Source organism: Peromyscus leucopus, chromosome 3 (assembly GCF_004664715.2).
Source record: "Peromyscus leucopus breed LL Stock chromosome 3, UCI_PerLeu_2.1, whole genome shotgun sequence".
Classification (NCBI taxonomy): Eukaryota; Metazoa; Chordata; class Mammalia; order Rodentia; family Cricetidae; genus Peromyscus; species Peromyscus leucopus.
The window spans coordinates 120795263-120819337 of record NC_051065.1 but is presented as its reverse complement, the minus strand read 5'-3'; the positions used below and the strand labels follow the sequence as shown (position 1 = coordinate 120819337).

Sequence of the window (24075 nt, the reverse complement as noted above, 5' to 3'; positions counted from 1 at the left end):
ACCAATTACATGGATTACTTAGAATGTTTGGCTTCTCTTGCTGTCTGGAGGATAGAAAGACTCTGATTTTGAGGTCAAAGAGCTGTTGTTGTACCCAAGAGCCCTAGTTTTATTATCTCTGAAATGAGAATCATAATTCCTGGTTTATAAAGTTTTCAGTTCATCCGAAATATATTAGGAAGCCTTCTTCACTTTGCCAGTGGTTCATATTAAAGTCTCAATGACCGTTACTAGTTTCTTGTAAGTATAATGGTTCTCCACTGTCCTGTTATGAAATAATCAATTTTCAGTTGTGTTGAAAGTGGCTTGCCACTAATAATATGATTCTAACATTTGCAAATGATTCATTACTTAAATATAATTAGCATAATTTGAAGATCAGTCACTTGTGACACTGCTCTTGAGTTCACTACATACTTATGAAAGGAAAATGCTCTGAAAGAGTCTCATCTAATTTCCTGGGAAGTTTTGCCTTGTGAACATTTTTGTCTTGATTTTATCTTAATTTATAAGCATGGGTGTCAGTGTCACCTATCTGACGTTAGCACCACCAACACCACCAACAACAAAATAACCAAAAACTTCTAAAAGTGTTTTGAAGCCTGTCACCTTAATATTTACACTCTTAACAGTCCAGGTTTGATATGGACAATAGAAACATAGAGCAAATTTCTTTAATGAAATTAAAAGTTCTCATACCTTAAGAAAGCCAAAACATTTGTCACATGAACATTTGTTGCATGAATCTTACAAAACATGTTGTTTTGTTTGTACCACACTCATGAATGGTAAACTGAACAAGCAAATACTTTTTCCACTTTGTTTTAATTTTTACAGGCAATCTCCTAAGACCAAAATCATGTTCTATTAATCAAGTGACAGAGTGGCAGTAAACTAGCCCTTCACAGCTCTAATGGTTTCCCTGTAATCAATTTTTCTGTAGATGGCATTTATATTCAGCTGTAGTTCACACTGTGAACCCAATTCAAAAACAACTTCTTATGTTACACTTCTAAGTAACAGCATGGGGTTGACATTTGGGCAAGAGAGAAAGAACATAAGTGCAAGATGGAATAAAAGCTTAATGCTTCCTTTATGTCTAAATATGGATTGATTGCATATTTACAGCAAGAAAGAATCCAGTGCAGAGTGCTAGTCAGTCAACGTCCAGGTCCAAATTGAGCCAAAATTTACAAACACTTTCTGTGGTAGTGTTTGAAAATGACTTTCTACAACAGATGCTATGCTTTGTTTATACTTTTCTTTTCCTCTTGCAATTGATGTAAATATTTTCTTCTTTTCTTTGTAAATCTAAATACTATCAAAGTGACTCCTGTGCTGATCTCAGTGTGTTTGCTGTACCTCTTGCATGTCTTAGAAATACATTATTTTTTACTAAGGTGTTGTACTTAAAAGTATATCACATATATTATTTGAAAATAACCACCTAACAATCACCTAACATCACTACTATTATTAGCTCAAATAGAAACAATAATGTACTTATGAAGCTTTATTATATATATATATATATATATATATAGCCATATACATACAGATATAAAGATCTTTTGACCTCTAACCCTTAATACTGTGCATGTTTACTCATATGTGTGTGTGTGTGTGTGTGTGTGTGTGTGTGTGTGTGTGTGTGTGTGTGTATCTTTCTCCATGTTCTTTTTTATGTGTATCTTAGCATCTTGTTTTCTTCCTGGTAATTCTTGGGTTTTGTTTTTGTGAGTGTTTGGTTTTGGTTTTTTGAGACAGGGTCTCTCTGTGTAGTTTTGGTGCCTATCCTGAATCTTGCTTTGTAGACCAGGCTGGCCTTGAACTCACAGAAATCTGCCTGACTCTGTCTCCTGTGTGCTGGTATTAAAGGTGTGTACCACCACTGCCTGGCTACCTCTTACAACGTGTTGTAGTGTTATTTGTCTTTCTCTTATTCTAGATTGTTTACACAGTAAGAGAGAAATTTTCAGCAGTCAAGCATACATCAGAACTTAAGACTGTATGTGGCTCATGGCAGCACTATTCACTGAGTAGACAACAGAATCTTTATATTGAAAAAAAAGTGATGAAGTTCTGTCCTCTCCTTAGCTTTGCACCTCATGATAGCCAATCATGAGAAGCAGAAATTTTGGTAAATGTGAGTTCTCGTTTCTTAGACTTCACAATGAAAGAGCAAATCCCAAATTGAAAATCTAGATGGTAACAGTTTCAATGTGTGATGGATGAAGATTTTTTTTTTTTTTTGCTGCTACCAGTATTCAGAGGTAATCTTAATGTCACCTCAAGGACATGGAAAATCAAAGCTAAATCCAAGGATGCCACTTAGAATCAGGGCTGCCTTCAATGTTTCATTAAAGCCATTTTACCTCTAACACTTTGGGTATCCTTTTGTGGCCCCTGATGAAAATTTCTCTAAAAAATTTTATAAAAAGAAAGTGAAAAGTAGCAGTACTTTTGTTTCTTTTAAAGTGGGAAAAAATTAAAGTGAAATTATGGGCAAAGTGGTGTAGTACATGTTTCCATGCAATGAGCCCTCACTGTATCTTAATTCATTAGGTCTCCTTTAAGTATGTTATATCCTTTGGTCTCCTAACAACCTCCAGAAGTAAGCATCATCTCCAGCTCTACTTTTCAGGTACAAACATATATTCATAACTATCAAGTAAAAAAACTTCGGCCCAGAAGTTAGCACAGCTGGTAAAGTATTTCTTCACAAACATGAGTTCAATTCTCAGGATTGAAAATGCCAGGTGTGGCACTGCATAGTTGAAATCCATACTGTGGAAGATGATAAATGGATGATCCATGGACCTGCTGGCCAGCATCTCTAGCCTATATTCATTTTTAAGCTGTAGACCAATGAGACACTATCTTAGTTAGGGTTTCTATTTCTTTGACAAAACACCATAACCAAACAGCAAGTTGGGGAGGAAAGGTTTTATTGGCTTGCCCTTCCACATTGCTGTTCATCACTGAATGAAGTCAGGACAGGAACTTAAACAGGGCAGGATCCTGGAGGCAGGAGCTGATGCAGAGGCCATGGAGAAGTGCTGCTTACTGACTGGCATTCCCTGGCTTGCTCAGTCTGCTTTCTTATAGGACCAGCAACCCAGGGACAGCACTACCCACCATGGGCTGGACCTTCTCCCATTAATCATTAATTGAGAAAATGCCTTACAGCTGGATCTCATGGAAGCATTTCAATTGAGTCTCTTCCCTCTCTTGTCACACTAGCTTGTGTCAGAAGTTGAATATATTTCTGAGCTTGTCGTTTGGCTTCCATAGAAGCATGAACAGATGTGCACAATCCTAACACATATCTGTAACCCCAGAAACATACACCTAATAAACATATTTACACAAGTTAAAATAATAGTGTGTGAATGAGTTAGAATTTATGCCCCACTTCTCTCACCCTGGAGTCCTATTCTTACTCTTTGAACAGTTCCACAATAGCCCAAAGCTATATGATCTCTCCTCACATATAAAGATATTGAAGAAGGGAGTTGGTAGAGTTGTAAAAAGGACATTTTCTTGCTATGAATATCAGGAACACTCTAAATTTAAGGTCTGCTTAAAGACAGATTATAAAACCTAAGTTACAGATTTACCATAATGGTGTAGGCACCACTGGATCACTTGCCCTCTGCAAATCTGTCACCTGTGGTTTTTCTGTAGTGGTTTTTATCTGTTATAAGAGAATTTTCTTTGATAAAGGAGGAAAACTGCACTTAAATGTGGGGACAAATATTAATATTTAGAATGTATTCAGGAATAATGATGGTCTAGTAAAATGGTGGGTGTAAGTTCTCCTCCAAGATCCATTACTTCACTAGCCTTAGGAGGTGGCTATGTTTACAATACAAATACAACTCTTACACCTGAGGCCCAGGGATCATTACAGAAGAGTGGAGAGAATTAATAAGACACAGAACATGAAGTGTGCTGTGAGACTAGAAATATGAAAGAGGCTACACCCATGATGTCTAATCAGCATGGCTGCCTAAAGAAGACCTGAAGCATAATTAAAAATGAAGGACATGCTGATACAAGGGAGAAAGTGGAGTATCATGCCTAGACAGAGAAGGACAGGAAACAGGGGGATGCTTATAGTGAGAAAAGTGGTCTTCCACAGGAAAGAGTCCCACCTGATATTGGTTATCCAATATCAAATGGTTAACCCCAAATCATATACCTATAAAACAATGAATACAGACAATGAATATAGACTTGTGACTGCCGAAGATGCTGAATGAGATGATTGTGGGCTTAGCCTTAAATAAGTAATAAATACATACAACATCCTCTAAGGCTCATGGAACATTATGAAAGATGGATTGGGAATATTTAAGAGCTGGAAGATACCAAGAAGAGCTGTGAAATGACATGCTCTACTATACATAGTCAATGCAAACTTTAATTCATGACAATTGTGGTTATCTACAATAGACCCATATAAGATAGGCTTTGTCAGTAATCAGTCATAGAAGGGGTAGGGGTTTAGTAGGCCCTTTACTGCTGAATTATTGACTACTGATGCATTCTAGGAGATGGGTATCAAGGTTTTCAATGTTTTACCCTCTGATGAGCCTACAAGTATCCAAGGGGAAGCTCTACATCCATGGTTACAATGCTGTCCTGATCAAATTTAGTTGCTGTGGGTATCATTCTGTATGTTATGAATGTATTTCTCTGATTTGGTTGACACATAAAATGCTGATTGGCCAGTAGCCAGGCAGGAAGTATAGTATAGAAAGGACAAGCAGAAAGGAGAATGTTGGGAACAGGAAAGCAGAGTGAGGAGTCACCAGCCAGACAGAGAAGAAGCAAGATGTAAAAGTACTGGTAAGCCACGAGCCAGGTGGCAACTTATAGATTAATAGAAATGGGATAATTTAAGATATAAGAACTACATAGCAAGAAGCCTGCCACGGCCATACAGTTTATAAGTAATATAAGCCTCTGTGTGTTTACTTGGGTCTGAGTGGCTGCAGGAGCTGGGTGGACACAGGAAAACTTCAGCTACATTTAGTTGGTCAGGAAATCAAATGAGCAGACTTGAATGTGTGAGAGAGATTTGTGGGGAGAATGGGTTAGGAAAGGATAGTAAGTTATGGGGGGCAACATGGGTGTGAGTGGTCAACCTGCATTGTATACAGATGTGAACTTGTCTAAGAAACACTTTAATGAATAAAAATATTTTAAACTCTAAAAAAATAAAGACAGAAATAAAAAAATACCAAAGGACACACACACACACACACACACACACACAAATACATGCACACACACGTGTATGCACACATGCATGCACACACATGCCTAAACACACACACATGCACAGACACACATACACACAAATACACATAAACACAGAGGGAGAGAGAGAGAGAGAGAGAGAGAGAGAGAGAGAGAGAGAGAGAGAGAGAGAGAGAGAGAGATACTTCCAGTCTCAATCTACCTTAACCTGGTCAATTCGATTACAAATCAAATTTTTATTTGTTTATTTATTTTAATTGTATAATTAATTTAATTTTACATATCAGCCACAGATTCCCCTGATCCCTCCCTCCTCCCCCCTCTCCCCTTTAAATGAGTCTTGGCTCAGTAGCTACAGTAAAATGTCTCTAACCCTCTCACCTTATTACCATATACATATTCAGGGTCTTTCCAATACTAATCATATACATTTCTAATACGCATTGATTTTGCCTGAGCTAACAAGTGAACTATAAATATCCCTTCCCCTACACTTTGGTTCCTCTCTATCAGAGAGAATGAATGCCTGTACAAGAAAGAACAAATACAGGAATCAGGTAGTCCAAATCCATCTTTGGGTACTGCTATGAACTTCAGGCTTTGATGGTGAAAATGTTGGGGCAAGGAGCAAGAAGTTTGAACATATAAGGTTTAGACTGAGTCCTGATTCAATAGTCAGAGTAAAATGTCTCTCACCTTCTCATCTTAATGTAATACATATCTTTGGGGTCTTTTTACTACTATTCATATACATTCCTAGTAACCCTTAATTTTATCTGAGCTAGCAATTTAGACAAATACACTCCTCCCTCAAGGAACAGTAAGTAGACTGCATGTGGCAGATTTTCCACTAAATACAGACAATCGTATGTGATGGCTGAGGTTGTACATTGGAGCAGGAGCAATCATTTTATGGCAACGAACTTGCTAGCTGTTTTTAGTTATGAAAACTCAAAATTTACTAAAATTTGAACTAGGCCTTTATTAATTATCTCTTTGACATTGATGAAATTCTTAGAATACAAATACTGTTGCTTTTTCATCCTTATACAGGCAAGATGATTGATACTCTGAAGACTAACTAAACTATTTGTCTTCAAAGAAGAGAGGTCAGTATTTTAGCATACTTTCTAGGAAACAATAAAGATGCTGGTCTTAAGAAGTATTCTCTTATTATGGATATTATCAAACTCCTTCCTTTTTAGAATTCCAAAAAGAGCAAAGTGACATATTTTAATTAGTGCCATATAATGTCAAAAATTATCTGTAGTTAAGTCACAAACCAAATCACCAAGAAGACTCAACAGTAAAACCATGTGGTGGGAAGGATTAAATGGCCACAGAATACAGGAAAGATTAGCTACTCACAGATTAGTGTCATGACCTGGATTGTGACATATACTTACGGGACTTTTTGGTGGTGACATTCACTGGAGGACTTGAGGGTCCTGTCCCTGCAGTGTTGTAGGCTCTCACAGAGGCAAAGTAAATCGTATTAGCTCTTAGACCTGTGATATTCTTGGTTGTGACATTTCCACTGACTCTAATTTTACCAATCATAGATTCTTTGGAGTTATCTGTCCAGTATAACACCTGAGTGACAAAACCAAATGATGAAGAAGTTATTGTTTTCTGAAAAATATCAACCATTAGAGTATGGTAAATGACACATATATAAATGATAAAGTATGTTTAATTAAAATGGATACATGTCCATAAAAAAATAAATATCTAATAACTACAGAGAGTAAACCAGAAATATTTACTGCGAAAGAAGAGAACCTGAGTATTTTTAGGTTACCCAACTCATTAATGAATTCTCTAAAGGTTATCAGTTTTAACAAATGGCATAAAATAATTTCAGACTAAAACAAATTCCATGCCATCAATCAAAATTTCAGTTCTGATGTTTTGGTAATACCATTTCTTTCAGAGTTCTTGGAGTCCCAGGATAATTAATAACTCGACTCACTGTGATTCTTGCTATGCAACAAGATTGTTTCAGACACACTGAAACAAGACAAAATAACATAAAGTTCATTACCAGCCCTTAAGCCCCCAAGTTGGAATCTATGTGTGTAAAGAATCCATAGGATGAATTCCAAAGAAATGGAGGTGGAAACAGCTGACCTTAGAGTTTGAAGAGAAGCAATGTTGGTCAGTGAGGAGTTTAGAGATTAGATAAATACAAGGGCTTGCTGTAAGAAGTTTGATATTCTAGGCATGACATTTCAAAAAAACATCTGTCATGTGAATATAAGGTTTTGTTTCTTTCAGAGAGATCATGGGAGAAGGGGAGACAAAGTGCAAAGAGAATGAAAGGCATTGCTCTATAAAAGACAAAATATCCATGCCCTGACTCATTGGACATGCAAGATGAACAATAAGTGATTAATGGCGTTCCCTTTACTCACCCTCAATCCTTGAACTTTGTGGAACAAAATCCTACAGACATGATTTACATCATTCTGTAGAGTTTAAATGGAAAAAAATTTGAGGATAAATCTGTATTGTTTTCTCTTGTCACTTTGGTCCCTTGACATTAATGATTAAACCTTTTCAAGTCATATTCTAAATAAATTTCTCAGTAAAATTCTGTGATTTAAGATCTATAAAGTTTTAACTTTCCCCCTCTGTAAGAATACAATGCCTATACTTTGAATAATTAAATAATTTAGTTTCGTGATCATTTGAAAAAAGTTATTTTGTTAAGAACACTTTACATGAGCTCTGTCCTCTTAACAGATTTTTATCTATTACTTTTGTTGTATACCTGCAATGTTGTAGGACACTCATCTTACTTAATTCCAACTATATACCTACTAAAATGAATATCTTATAATGCTAAATTTGTTTGTACAAGACCACTTGGAAACATTCCTATGTCCTCATCTCTGTCTTGAGTTGGAATTTTTGCAGCTTGGAACTTCAGTGCTACTCCAAAAACTCCTGTATTGAAAGAGTGGTCAGTCATAAGCCAATGAAATTATGGGGAGGTAGGGGAATCTTGAAAAGGTGGTGCCTTCCTAGGAGAATTAAAGCATTGAGGTCACACCATTGAAAGAGATAATGTGTGCCGGGCGGTGGTGGCGCACGCCTTTAATCCCAGCACTCGGGAGGCAGAGCCAGGTGGATCTCTGTGAGTTCAAGGCCAGCCTGGGCTACCAAGTGAGCTCCAGGAAAGGCGCAAAGCTACAGAGAAACCCTGTCTCGGAAAACCAAAAAAAAAAAAAAAAAAAAAAAAAAAAAAAAAAAAAGAAAGAGATAATGTGACACTGGACTTGCCCTGTATCATTGTTTTCTGGCTGCCATTTCGAGCATTTTCCCCTTTCAGTTGTTCTCACAGCCAACAGGTCCTCGTTCTAACTCCCAAATCAATAAGCCAATTATATACTGAAGCTCTGTAACTATGAGCCAAAATAAATTATCCATGCTTTTATTTACAAAAAAAAAATGTGTGTATGTATGCAGCTGTGTGAATATATGTGTACTTGTGTGTGTGACCATGTGCATCTTTGCATGTAGAGGCCAGAAAAGAACAGAGATCCATCTTGCCAGCATTCCCACACCCCCATTTCCCACATTCTTCTTTTAAAATAGAATCTATTAGCTGCTTTGGTATATTAGTATAAAGCAGAGTAACAACAGATGTACTGTTACATGACAGGAAATAGGGCATCTTAACAAACTCCTGTGCAAAAGCTCTTGTGTAGTGAGCTCTGCATATATGCAGAGTGAGGACAATTGAATTACCTCATAGCCCAGCACTCTTCCAGTATTTCTATTCCAAGCAATGGCATTCCAGGAAACCTCCATTTCAGAAGCTGAAAAACTCTGGACAGAAGTTCCTCTTGGGGCCAGCTGAGGTTCTACCATCAAGGAAAAGACATCACCTTTAATAGAGAGCCTCAAAGAAGACAAAACCAGAGGGGGGAAGAAAGAGAGAGAGAGAGAAAGAGAGAGAGAATTGTACATATTACAAGGTAAAGTATCCCAGCACTAAAGGTAACTTACCGTCTTCTCCAGAGTAGACAATGGACACAGTACTCAGGGACCCTTCTCCTTCATTGTTGTATACTCCTACTTTGACTTCAAAGGGAGACAGGGGCATGATGCTTTCATTTCTGTAAATGAACCTTGATGATTCAACAAGTGCTACCCTTTCTTTCATCCAGGTTGTTGAGCCCACTGGCCGGAACATGATGATGTATCCAAATCCCTCTCCATTCTGTAGTTCTTCTGGAATGGACTTGGGCAGAACGCAATTAACCACTGAGTCATCCTAACCAAATCTTTTGAACTACTATTATATTTGTTGATTACCTGATGTTTCCTAGCTAATCAATAAAATCCACCTAGTCACAATTACAATACTACTGGCCACCACTCAGTAAATTCTGATATTGCTTTTTATATGTGCAATATTATTTCTGAGTTAGTCATATTCTCTTACTTTAATAGAAATAAGAGCTGCATAATACTACCTCTCAATAATTTATTGTCAGGGTAATATGAATTTTTCCCTGAATATTTATATATCTTCTATAGCAGTCAAATAAAGCTTTGTTGTTTTTCAGTGTTCTCCCTGGCTAGCTAAGTGTTTCTCCTTCAAAAATAACTTAGTCTGACAGAAAATTACCTCCCACGTAATGACGAGTTCCGATCTGCTTCCACCGCCTCCATTGATATTTACTGGTGCCACATTTGGGACTGCAGACAACCAAGAAAAATGTGGATGGTTAGGATGAAAGAAATAACTTCATCAAGAAGAGTTCTGTTTGGGAGGGTTTCACCTCTCAAAGCTCTCACCCTGGCAGACTGAGAAAGTGTTGAATTTTTAATGAACATAAATGATGTTTACACACATCCAAATTTCTAAGAGAGAGGACACAGTTTTGTTTGATACATGGGCACCTTGGCTCCAAAATTAATTAAAAATCAAGTAACATCGTGTGTTTGACATTATTATGCATCATCTACTAATTGGCAAAATGATGTTGCATTCAGATGGTAACGGTGACACTGCTGATTTAGTGCCTAATTATACAGTTGTGCTGTAAACAACTTACTCAGGCAGTACATTAATTAATTATTTTTTGTCAATAAACAAGCTGGATGTTTTTTTCTTTCTTAACCATCAGGATATTTTAATATTTAAAATTAAATCCTTGTACGAAAATTACTCTGGAGAGAATGAGAGTATTTTTTAACTTTTCACTTGTAAAGTCAGATTTTTTTTCCTGTAAAGAAAGTCACTGAGGGGCTATGACTTCAGCTTACTCTTTGAATCTAAGACCAAGACACTGATAAGACTGATGTAATAAGAGAGATAATATGTTATTCTACTCCAAGTCTATGAGGACTACAGTGTAAATATGACTCAAGGTAAATTGTAAACATAAAAAATGCTAGGGTACATCACAAAAGGGGTGGGTAGTCAGAATACAGATTTTATCACATACTTAAAAGGATTAAAAATACTCATGTTGATATAACAGCAAAAGCAAACTAAATCTGTAATAATGGGTAAAGCTGCTGTGTATGCTTCCCAAGAGCTGAACTGAACTGTGTAAAGTTATTTACATGGCACCATTTTTGTCCAAGATTCACAACTTGGGATTTAAGATCTTGGATACAGTTGAGGATTTCAGTCAAAGATGAAAGCATGCGTGTGTGTGTGTGTGTGTGTGTGTGTGTGTGTGTGTGTGTGTTTGTGTGTTGGGGAGCTCAACTACTCATGTCAGTTTTCTTTCAGAATATATTGTGACTATCTAAAGAAGCCCAGGTTGTTCACTTCATTCTTTTATGCAGATGTATTAGCTCTATCAATAAGACAGTGGTATGATAATCTTATGTTCCTTCTTAAGATAGCATTTGTCCACCATACATTTTTAAGGTTCAATTTACCCTTCATTTTGTTTGCTTATGATTTTCATGAAGTTCAGGTGAACATAAGTCATACTGTCTAAGTGTTGTCATTCATTTTGTCAAAAGCAGCATGATCAGGGTAATGTCGACAGAGTTACTGGATATATAGTACTGACAGCTTCACATACATTCAAGACTTTTCCATAGTCAGTTACTTACGTAATATTTTTATATTAATTAATATATTTACATTAATTTATATTAATTAATAAAAGTGGTTCATTTATATTTTCCAATGTAATGAGAAGCAGAAAAAATACTTTTAAAGATGTATTTTTTTTTAAATTCATATATACTTAGGTTTGTGTATATATGGACCCTACCTTTGCAGTTGCTTGTGGAAATTAAAGGAGGGTACTAGAGCTAGAAATACAGGGAGCTGTGTGCTGCTATATCTGGGTTACAAATGTGAAAACTAGAGACCCTAACTCATCAACACTAATTTTGTTCTTACATTTCTAAAGGACCTACATAATCTATTCTTTAAGAACTATGACAGAAAGGATCTTTCATGTCTGTAGTAAACACTGATTTCTTTCTTACCTGATGCTTTGGTTCTCAGCAATTCTGAAGGTTTGCTTGGCTCTCCAATCCCAATGTTGTTCCCAGCAACAACACGAAATTCATATTCCACCCAAGGACTCAAACCAACTACTGTTGCATTATATGTCTGTCCATTGAGAATTTCAGGAACTAATGAAAACAAGTAAAAATCTAAACTGAGTTTTTAAGGTCAAGAATAGGCACTGATCAAGAACTCAAAGTTATTTCTATTTTTTTCATTTGTTTTCATATGAAGCTAAAATTATTATTTTTTCAATTTCTGTGAAGGATTATGTGGGAAGTTTGATAGAAATTCAATTGAACATGGTGATTACTTCTGGTAGACTGGACATTTTCATGATGCTAATCCTTCTGATCAATAAACATGGGGGTGGAGTCTTTCCATGCTCTGAAGACTTCAATTTCTTTCTTCAAAGTCTTATAGATTTTATTACATACATGTTTGATTTTCTTAAAGTTATTGTAAGATATTTTAATTTTCAAGGCTATTATAAAAGGTAATGTTTCCATCTTTTCTTTCTAGGTCATTTGAATACAGAATTTTTGTGTGTTAATTTTGTATTTTGTTACTTTGCTGAAAGCATTTATCAGCTATAGGAATGTCCTGCTGGAGTCTTTAGGGACTTTTATGAATAATATTATAACATCTGCAAATAAACAGTATCTGACTTCTTCCTTTCCTATTTGTCTTCCCTTGATGCCCTTCAGTTGTCTTATCATTGTATTGAACAGGTATGGAAAGAGTGAACAATCTTATCATATTCTTAATCTTAATGCAAATGCTTTGAGTTGTTCTCCATTTAGAAGGGTACTGGATATTGGCTTACTGTAAGCTGCCTTTATTATATGTAGGTATGTCCTATGACTGGTCTTCATATCACCAGTCTCTCTAGGATTTTTAACATGAAGGAATGTGAGATTTTTTTCAAATGTCTTCTTTGCATCTAATGAAATGAACATGTTGTTTCTGTCTTTTAGACTGTTTATGTGATAGATTACATTTATTGATTTACATATCCTTGCCATCCCTGCGCCTCTTCAATGAAGTAAATGAGATTATGGTGGGTAATCTTTTTACTTTTTTTCTTAAATTTTGTTTGTATTTTACTGAAAATTTTTACAACTATGTTTATAAGGAATGTTGAGATATGATTTCCTTTTTGTTTTTTGTTTGTTTGTTTTAAGTCATTACGTAGTTTGGGCATTATTTAATAGAGGCTTCATAAAAAACAGATATGGAAATATTGTTCAGTGTATATCTTCCAGAATACTTTGTGCAATATTAGCATTAGTTCTTTTTTGAAGGTCTTGTAGCAATATGCACTGAATCTGTCTGGCTCTAGATGTTGCTGTTAGGACATTTTTAATTACTATTTAATTAATATTCCATTAATATTTAACTATGGGTTTTGGGTCTGTTTAAATGGTTTATTTCATTTTGATTTAACTTTAGTATGCTTTATATATCAAGAAATTAATTTATTTCTTTTAGGTTTTCCAGTTTGGTAGAATAAAGATTGTTAAAGTATATCCTATGAGTCTCTGTATTTCCTCACTGTTTGTAGGAATGTCTTTTTCACTTCTCAAATTGGAAATTTGGATCCTCTTTCTCTTTCTTTTGGTTATTTTTGTCAAAAGTTGATTTTTTTCAAAGAACCAACTCTTTATTTTATTGATATTTTTCTATTGCATATTTTATTATTTATATTGCACTAATTTGAGCCCTGAGTTAATTTCTTCCTCTCTACTCTTATTTATTCTTGTGTTTCTTTAGGGCTATCAAGTGTGTCATTAAGTTATTAATATGAGGTAGCTCCAGTTTGGGGATGTAGGTAATAATTTATATTATTAAAATTGTTATAAAATATGTTAATTAGGGCTATCATTATTAAAATATCATTTCCATGAGAATCATTATTAGACAATAATCACAAATATGTAAGTCATGTACCTGTAGCAACAGCTTGCCAGCCCACGGAAAAGGGTGTTCGAGTCTGAATAGTAAATATTTGAATAGGGCTGTTATTATCAGGACCAGGTCTCCAGCTCAGCTTGGAGGTGGTACTTGAGATGTATTCCACTTTTACATCTTCTGGAGGACCAGGGGTACCTGGAAAATATCATTTATGACAACTATGTTGGAAATGTTTAAACACATCAGTTAAGGATTAGAATGGCTTAGTTTACCTGCAATACATAGAAAATAAATTATTGAATGCAAACTAGTGGCTGTAGATTAAACATTAACAATCTGTCACATCTAGATAACACATTAGCTTATAAATGCCATCTCTGGAGACTAAAGAATACTAATCATTCATTTTTTGAATAGCATATAACAATGAGCTGATTTCAAGATTAATTCATCATTAATATCCATTCTTTCTCAAATGTATCTTAAGTAAATATAACTAAAATGGACAAATGTGAAATCCTATATAGTTTATTCTGCTCTGAAAGTAATGCCTAACTAAAAATAGAAGACCAGTCTAAATTTTAGGAATTGGTACTTTGTGCTAAGCACAACCATTTATTGGCCATAACCACAGAACCCATAATATGGACTCTTGGAATTTACAGAACAGGAAATTACTTGTGGTTTTCTCTCATCCCCCTCATTTAATTCCTCAAACAGCTACCATTTATGTATGGACATTTGTGATCATGAATAAGAGATCGAACCCCTCTTTCATCATTTCTGCTCACCTCTCACAATGATATCAGCTGCAGCAGACAAGCGTTCTAGTGTTGTTTGCACTGTGCAAAGATATTTTCCTGAATGTCCTAATTGAATATTCCTTATCATCAAGTCCCCAACAGATTCCTGAAGACAGAAAGAGGGAGCTGCATGAAAGCATAATCACACACAGCGGGTCCCATTTTCCTTACAGCTGGGTGGATATTAAACATAAGACAGTTTTGAAATTAGAAGATATACTAAGATTATTATAATTTTCTATAATTGATCCCTTTTATTATCCCCTTTACTCTAATTGCATCTAGAAAACAAGTATTTCTGAGAAATACATAAAATAAAGCAAAACAAAAACAGATGCAGCTTTATACACAGATAGTGATTATGCCTGTAAATAAAGACGGAGAGAATGATTATGAACTACGTGGATTCATGTAAAACATGCTTTGTTTTATTAAGAACTTCACAATTTCAGATACTTACTCCCCCAATTCTTTCAAAATGTGCCACTCCTTTCTTTAAGTCTATGACATCTCCATTAAAGTACCAAACAAATACAACTTCCATGGTGGGGTCATGAGACACTTGGCATGGTAAAACAATACTCTCACCAACTGTAACATCCATTTTAGATGGTGGTATTGTAATGACAGTTCTCTCTGTTGAGAAAAGATTACTTTTTAAAAGCTTAGAAAATGTTAGCATGTGTTTATAAAACACATACTTTTTAAAGTTATGTTATTATTTTATGAAAAAGGAAAACAAAAGAAAAGAACAAAACACCATTATGTTCAGTATGAAAAAAAATCTTTCTGTTTTCACACATCTTGTACTTGCCATTGTGTGGCTTAAAGTTATTGACAAATGAATCATCTGTATCACCCTCTCCCCCAAACCTCAGGGAACAGAGCAAAAGGAAAGGCAGAAAATCATCAGAGACAGAGATTGTGAGGCCTGGAGAGAAGCAGTGTTTTCTACATATGACATGGCTGCTTCATTGATGACCTCATAGCAACTGTGGTTGTTTACACAAGATCAAGCCAGTGAACACTGTAGCATAGATCATGAAGGGCTTCATAAGACCCATCTGTTATGGAGGAACTATGGGTACTTGATCGTTTTGGGAGGAAGGGGAGTCAGGTTTTTTTTTTTTTTTTTAATTGTTGGTGGTGGTGTTTACTTTTTAATGTTGTGGTTCCTGGTAGATTGAGAATAATCCAGTAAATTGTCCAATATCCTAGAGCACATAGGAAACACAATGGGTTATTTTAAAAAGGTGATTTCATATGGATTTTCAAAAATGCTTGAGTATGATTTGTCCTTTCCCATATTCCTGCCTTTACTCTGCCTTCCCATTGTCCTCCCCATTTAATCCTCTCATTCTAATTTTTTCATTTTCTCTTTATAAAGCTGTGTGCTATTTTCACTTTCTTGGAAGACCTACCTTGTCCTCCTAGTCCCTTACTAGCTTCCTAACTTCTGTTTATTCTAGTTGAAACATATATATCTAATGCATAAAAGCTAGCAACTGCATCTGAGAGAAAACAGGCAATATTTTTTCTTTGGGCTCTAAGTTACCTCAGGCAGCATCATTGCTTCTAGTTCCCGCCATTTCCCTGCAAAACTAATCATTTTATTTTTTCAATAGTTGAATAATATTCCATTGTCATATTTACCACATTTCCATTCTCCATTTATCAGCTGATGAGCATCTAGCTATTTCCAATCTCTGGCTATTCTGAATAGGGTGACAATGAACACAAATGAAGAAGTATCTCTGTAGTCAGAGGGAGACACCTTTGTGTATGTGTCCAAAAATGGTATAGCTGGTTCTCGTGGTAGATGGATTTTGAGCTTTTGAGGAACCTCACATGAATTTCCATAGTGGGTGTACTAATTTTCACTCCTACCAACAATGAATAAGTGTTGCCATTTTTCCTCATCCTCATCAACATGAGTTTTCATTTGTTTTAATGATCTTGGCCATTATGACTTGTGTGAAATAAAATCTTAAAGTAGTTTTAATTTGCATTTCTCTCATGGCTAAGGAGGTTAAACATTTTAAAAATATTTATATGATGCTTGTATATCTTTGGAGAACTCTGTTTAGTTCTATGCTCTATTTTCAAAATTAGGCTAATGTTTTTCTTGATGCTCAGGGTTTTCAGTTTGTTTGTTTGATTTTCATGTTTGGTTTTTGCTTTGTTTTCTTTGTGCTTCCTCATAATTCTAGGTTAATCCTATGTAAAATATAAATTAGTACAGATTTTTCCCATTCTGTATGCTGCTGGTTTGCTCAAACAATGCTGCACTTTGCTGTACAAAAGGTTTATTTATTATTATTATTATTATTATTATTATTATTTTGCTTCCTGTATCCCATTGATTAATCATTGGTCTTAATACCTGTGCTATCAATGTTTTGAATAGTCATCCTTTTCTGTGCCATATGTTTTCATGTGCTGATAAGAACAAGCCTATTCCCAACTTTTTCTTCTATCAGATTCAGGGTATCTGGTCTTATGTTGAGCTTCTTGACCTATAGAGACCTATTAATACAGGAGCTTCTTAAAATATAAACATATAAGCAAAGAATTTAAATGGAGCTACAATATAATGGAGAAGACAATGCTCCAACTAGATATCTAATACCACCATTTATAACCCCTCATACTGTACCAAGAATGAGTTATATTTTACTGAGCCATTGGCAAATCGAGCTATATAGAACACCAGTATAACCAGTATAGTTTATTGCCAAGGTTATTAATTGCCCTCCAAATCTAATGGTAAGGCTCTACTGAAAAAGACAAACTTACTTACATCATCAAACATAGAGAAACTGAGCCAGTATTCAACTAGAACCCTCACCCCTACCGACTAGCATTTGTGGTGGTAGAAGGTACTTTGCACTTTACAAGAGGAGAAATTTAATGACTAATATCACCCAACTGCAACCCCTGTGACCTACAACAGTGACCTTCCTGTACCGTATACTAATATCATAGTGATGTAAATGTTATGGAAGTAACCAAGCACTTTTTGATTGTATCTAAGGTCCTTTGCATGAGGTGGAACCCATACTTGAGACTGTTAAAATTTCCAAGAACCTGAAACTAGATAATGTTATGGGCCTAAGGGAAAACCTTCTACTATTATTCTGCTAAATGAACATAGATATAAAGTAATTCCTGATGACATACTGTTATGTCCAAATATCAGAGCATCAACTCTTATCCGAGAAGCTTCTTCTAGCACTAAATAGTAACTAACAAAGGGGCCCACAACTTAACAATGTGCAGGGAGTGAGAGACTTTGGAAGACTCAGCACTAAATGACATGTTGTTTAATAAAACCTCTTCCCTCAACTCAAGGTCCTACAAGGAAGAAAAGGCAGAAAGAAGAGCTAGAGGCAGTAGATGGCTCCAAGGAAACAGTGTCCAGTGTCTTTCAGACACAACAGGACTGATAGACATATGAATTCATAGAGACTGTGGCAGCATTCAGAAGACCAGCATAAGTTAAAAACATACAAAATCCCATCATGCAGAAGGTGAAATAGAAATGATGTTCTACCCCTTACCAAGAAGCTACTTATAATAAGATACCTGTTGTCATTAGGAAAATCAGGTTTATCTTCTAATGGGGTGACACTGGGTATATGAACCACCCTCCAAGGTAGACACCATGCCCAGAAGTGAGTAGTTGGAAAACACAAAATAAAATCCATGTCTTTTGTGTGTTTTTTGTTTTGTTTTGGTACTTTTTATCTTATTGTTTCTTTTTACTTTGTTATTTTTTATTTTTTGTTTTTCTCTATATGAGAGACAGAGAAAAAAACATGGAATTGAGTGGTTAGGAATGTGAGGAGGATCTAGAAGCAGCTGGGGTGGGGAATATAATCAAAACACATTTTATTTTAAAAATTTTGCAAAAGAAGTAAAAAGAGGATATGAAGTCATTAGGGTAGAGAGGATGGGTGGATCTCGGAGACATTAAGAAGATGAGGAGGGGGTGAGTCTGAGGCAGATGGATATAATCAAAACATATATGGAATTCTCAAAAAATTAATAATACATTTCTTAAATTATATACTGATTTCTTCCTAATTCATGTGGAAATAAGTTACAGTAAAGACCTCAAAGAACAACATTCCATACATAGCAAGCCACACTATTTTTAGAGTTTACTCTAAATACCCAGCTATAGTAGTAAATAAAAATATGTAGCTACCACTCTAAATAATTCATTAGTTTAAGAATCCACAAGACTAACTGCATTTCTAAGATTATATACACCACAATTTGTGGAGTTATATAAATTCATGCTTTTATATTTAAAAGTATGAAGGAAACATTTTATATTTTGGGAATGCTTGGGATGATCTTTTTTTTTCTTTTAACTAAACTTGTCACATGAACAGGAAAGATGGAAGTCTCTATTTGTACATCCACATTTTTCTATATCAAAATGTGCAGCTGTCATAGAAACCTCTTCTTTATATACACTTTTCCAAAGGCCAATGCTTATTTCACAAGTCCCAATACATCGTTGCATAAAACTTCAATGTAATTTCTAAGACTAATACAGGTTTACTTGAGTTCTAACAAAGAGTAACAATCATAAGCATTTTAGTTACTTACTATAGTAAAATATGCAGTTTTAATTTCAGAGAACTGAGAATTTACCAATACTGAGATCCATCATTTCTTTCTTTGTTGCTGTTATTTTTTTCATACAATCTATATTGATAATGATTCCACCTCCCTCAACTTCTCACAATTCTCCCCAACCTCTTCACCTACCCAAATCCACATCTTTTCTTGCTCTGTTTCTCACTAGAAAACAAACAGGTATGTAAAAAAAGACAAAAGAATAAAATAAGATGACACAAAAGTAAAGAAACATGATTAGGACAAAAGCAACATACAGAGAAAGAAAATGAATGAAGAAAAACCACAAGAAACACAAAGAGACATAGAGACCTATTCAGTAGAACACACAGAAATCCCCAGAAATTGCGAGATTTGTAGCTAGAACATACATGAGCAAAGGATCTGTTGGGGAAGGGGAAGAAGAAGAAGGAGGAAGAGAAAAAGGAAGAGGAGGGGGAGGATGAAGAAAGAAGAAGGAGAGGAGGAAACTCAGACAAAGCCTTAAAATAAAAATAGATCCAAAAATACCATTGAGTTCAGTTTGTTTTGCTTTCTATTGCCGGGCATGGGGTCAGGCCTTAAGAGTGGTTTGTATACCTAGAAAGGCTCCATTAGAGAAAACTAATTATTCATTTTTTTCTGGAGGAACACTAGATATACATTTCAATTAACATACTCCCTAACTTAGCGCTGAGAAGCAGTTCCATTTTTTAAGGGCATTTGCTATGTAGCACTCAAATAAGTTGGGAATCCCACAAAAGTCTGTAACTCCAGCTCTCTGGAATGAGACACACTCTACTGTCTTCAGTGGTGCATGCTAACATGTAGACATACACTCACACAGACACAGACATACATGTATAAATAAATAAAATAAACCAACAAAAGCAAACTTAAAATCACAAAAACATTCCCTTCATATCAAAACTAAAATCACCGAAGGAATAGACGCACAAGAATAAAAGTCTAAGGCAATAATCACAAAAATATATGAAGACATTTCAAAATAGTTAAATTAACATGGCAAACCCACAGAAAAAATTTTAGCTGTCTAAAGAAAGATCATTAGCTTCCACGCAGTCTGGCTTCTTTTCTCTAGTTAACAAACCAAACCAGCACCGAGATTATATTTATATTATCAGATGATTAGTGTTTACTACTGTCATGAATGTTTCCACCACAACTTATTGACCTTTGTTCACCATCATAAGGGAAGAAGTAGATTTAGATGAAACAGTTATAAGGCAATCATCAGGTAGTGAAGGTTCATCCTTCATGAACAGATCAATTCATCATAAGAGTCCTGAGTCTGTGGGTTATTTTCTGAGTGTGTCTGTTACAAAAGTCATCTCTGACTCTTGTCCATGTTCCTTTTGTCATCAGTACCATGTGCCTTCTGTGAACTCTGAATTATCCCACCAGCAATCAGGGGCTCACCACAAGTATCCCCTGAACGTTAGGCCTATGAGCACCAGAGATTAAAGAGACATTTCTATCCCTTATAAATTATACAGGCTTGTGATGTTAGTTGTAACAACTGAAACAATGCATCACTCAATTTTACCTACAGCAGTTTAAACTATTATTTTATATAAAAACATCATAGTGGCAAGGACACGGCAATGGGATAAAGGAAGTAATAATTGCGAGTTTTAAGGTAACATGATAAAGTAGCCATGGTAAAGATGGAAAAGAGCCTTATATGTCTGAAAGTAATGGAGAGAATGTGACTCAGAAACAAAAGCCCTAACTATATTAGATACATTCTATCATATTATAAGCAGGGAGAAGTCTGAGGACAGGACTTGATAACTGTCTCCATTCACAATTTCAAGTATTGCTTACATCTTTCCCAAGTGCTATCTAATATTTTTGACAAAATTTTAGTAATAGGAAAATGTTTTTCTCTATCAGTTTCTTTGAAAAACATCACTACTATTTTATTTATATTTGTGGGCAGATGAGTTGGCTAATTAGATGTGCTGGTAAAGTCAAACTGTCCCTATTTAAGTTTTTAGATCATGCATTTATACTAATTTTCAAGCATTAAAAATGACAACCACTTCTTCCATTTAAGATACTGAACAGTGGTAAAATTCGACTAATTATTCTCTTTATGCATTGCTCATTGGCCATACAATGATGACTAAAGCTTCATGAATAAGAAATGATCATAGTATGATATGTAATTGTTAAACTTTTATTAGCATGTTCCAGCTTTTAGATTTATGACAAATATTTATTGAGGACTCTTTACCTCTCCATCCTACTGTTAAGTAATGACATTAAATTATTTGGTATGGGATGTAAAACAAAGTGCCAAGTAACACTGCATGTTTGCCTTCACAAATGTGTCAACAGAGGGAGGCTGTCATGTATGAGATTGCACTATTGCATACATCTCCCAAACTGTGGCATCCCATGTGTGTGAATTAATTCCATTAACATGTTCTACTATTGAGGGATTAGTTTGTAGGAAAGAGATTGCTTTAACATAGAGGTTCATGGCAATTAAGAGCAACCTAAGACAAGCTCACATGTAGCAAGAAAGAGCCACATCCCCTGTTGTGAAGGACGTTTAGGAGGGATCTGTATAAAAAGGCCAGTTTGGTAGGTGGAGGAAATCATTTTGCTAGAAAGTCCTGGATAAGCCACAGTGGACGACAGGAGTGAAAGTGGGAAGAAAGATGAAGTCCCCTGGCACTCATAGACATAGAAAGACTTCATTCTCATCAAGCCAGTTAACTAGTGGGTCCCACTGGAAGGTAAAACATGAGCTTAGTTCAAAAGACATGGAAAGGTTGTTTTTGAAACTATTAAAGATCATTTTTCTTTAAAATTTTTTTATTAAAAATTTTTCCATTCAATTTACATATCAATTTTTATAAAATTTGAAAAGGGTGATATTGATACGTGAGTGGTTCAATCAATTTATATATACTAAAACACATGTTTGGGTATTATAATTTCATATAAAACACAATTTAAATACTTTGTTGAACTTATATCTTGATTATTAGATTTTTCTTACTTGCTTTTCTGAAAACTCATCAGACTACTGGAATCTATATTTTTAGCAGCTTCATTTTCAATTGAGGTAATTACTTGGGCTACATTACCGCTCTTTGCAAGTGCATGCTAAACACTTTTTTTTTTTTTTTGATGCGTTTATTTTCCAAAGGACCTTTAAGGCCAATATAACATTTTTAGAGCTACTAACTGCAGTTTCAGACAGCAAAATTGCTGTGAACTTGTGACAAACTACTTTTGAAATGTAAATTTTATAACATTTAGAGCTGTTAATAACACGAAAATATGGAGGATTTTTTATTCTAAAACAATTTAATCTTTTGTCACTGAAAAATATATTTTATGCAAGTTTTTATTTAACTTTTCAGGTAAATGTATATGAAAGAATGTTGATGTTTGTTCTGAATCGGGCTGTAACCCATGAACATTGTACAGGAAGCTGAAGTGGCTTTATGATTTGTGTATTAGTTTAAAATATCACTTATTCATTCCATTGTGACTTTTTCAATTATAAAGAAAAACTCATTAATAATTGGTCTTCCTGAAGCTTTGTACAAAAATAGTGTTCTTCTCCTGGAATCAAATAATCTTCAAATTAAATTTTTATTTCTAGCCTTGTGGATATTAGCTCTGCCATGTTTCAGAAGTGTTCAAAACTCAAATGTTTTTTTTAAACTCTTTGAAGAATTCATGCAACTGTGTGATATTCTTTATTACACTGCCCAAACATAAAAATATGCTTTATTTGTAATAATTTGCTGGGTGCCTATCTACTACCAGCTCTGCTCCTGAGACTGGAGAGTTAACACTTCTGAAAATGCCACAGCAAGAGGTGAGCGAGCTGGCTTGCTCAGACTCTCAAGGCAGGTGCTGCTGACTCTCAAAATCCTTTTCTCTGCAGCATACATGGCTGTCCACTGCTGCTTTATGCTGCCGCTTCCACTATCACACCCATCCACATGGCTGTGGACCCTAATGTCCCTACCTACCTACTTACTTGGGAATCAAGCTCTCCTAACAGTCATTAGGCATGAATGTGCACACTGCACAATGGGCCACCTTCTCACATGTGTTCTGCTCAAGAGAACAACCATGCCCACATGTTCATGTACATGCTGCATCACACCACTAGCCATTAGTAGAAAACAGGTTCGGTGATAGGTAGATGAAGAACTTCAAGACAATGGTGGAATGTGAAACCAAATACAGGGCAGGTTTTAGCAAGAGATAATGTGAGACTGGATGAAACACCTAAGGAGCATGGCCTGTAAACCATATAAATAAGCATACTCTTACATATGAGTAAAGTAGAAGGGAACAGGGTTACCAAAGGATGATGGCATAGGAAAGATGGGAGAAAAGAACAAGATGTTCAAAGGGAATAAAATTTCATCTGGATAGGAAGATGATGTTTGAATGTTTATTAAACAGCAGGATGAATTGTTAATAATATATCACATACTATTATATATATCACATACTCAGATTTTCTGAATCAAACTAGTACAGTTTTATTTTAAAAGCAATAAGTATGTTACATGATTGATATGTTAATTAGCTTAATTTAATAACATAACAATGAAAACATCATACCGTGCTCTATAGATACATGCCATTTTAGTTTATTACTTAGTTAAGGTTTTTTTTTTTTGAAGAAATGTGTACTTTTCTTAAAAGATGTGTGGAATATTGGAAGTATGGAGTAAAGATGTGGTCTAATGGGATACCTGTATCTTGGGTGTGAAAAAATGAGGTTTTATTATGAGCTTAATCTGCATTCTGCCAACTTGAATAGATTTGGAATCACGTGGGAGACACACTTCTGGGCATGTATTTGAGGGTAATTTAAAACAGTTTAAAAGAGGGACAATGCATCCTGAATATAGGTGCTACTAAAACATGGGCTAAGGTCCAAGACTAAATAAAAAGGGGGCC

General features: G+C 35.2%; 1 protein-coding gene across 1 annotated transcript in view; it reads right to left on the bottom strand.

Annotated features, from left to right (window-relative positions):
• Cntn6 (contactin 6) overlaps positions 1-24075 on the bottom strand; it is a 354660-nt gene that overhangs the window by 5159 nt on the left and 325426 nt on the right. The window contains 8 exon segments of the mRNA XM_028886665.2: positions 6675-6861; positions 9022-9137; positions 9283-9517; positions 9908-9978; positions 11740-11889; positions 13712-13870; positions 14467-14584; positions 14939-15114. Coding sequence (XP_028742498.1) covers positions 6675-6861; positions 9022-9137; positions 9283-9517; positions 9908-9978; positions 11740-11889; positions 13712-13870; positions 14467-14584; positions 14939-15114 — 1212 coding nt within the window.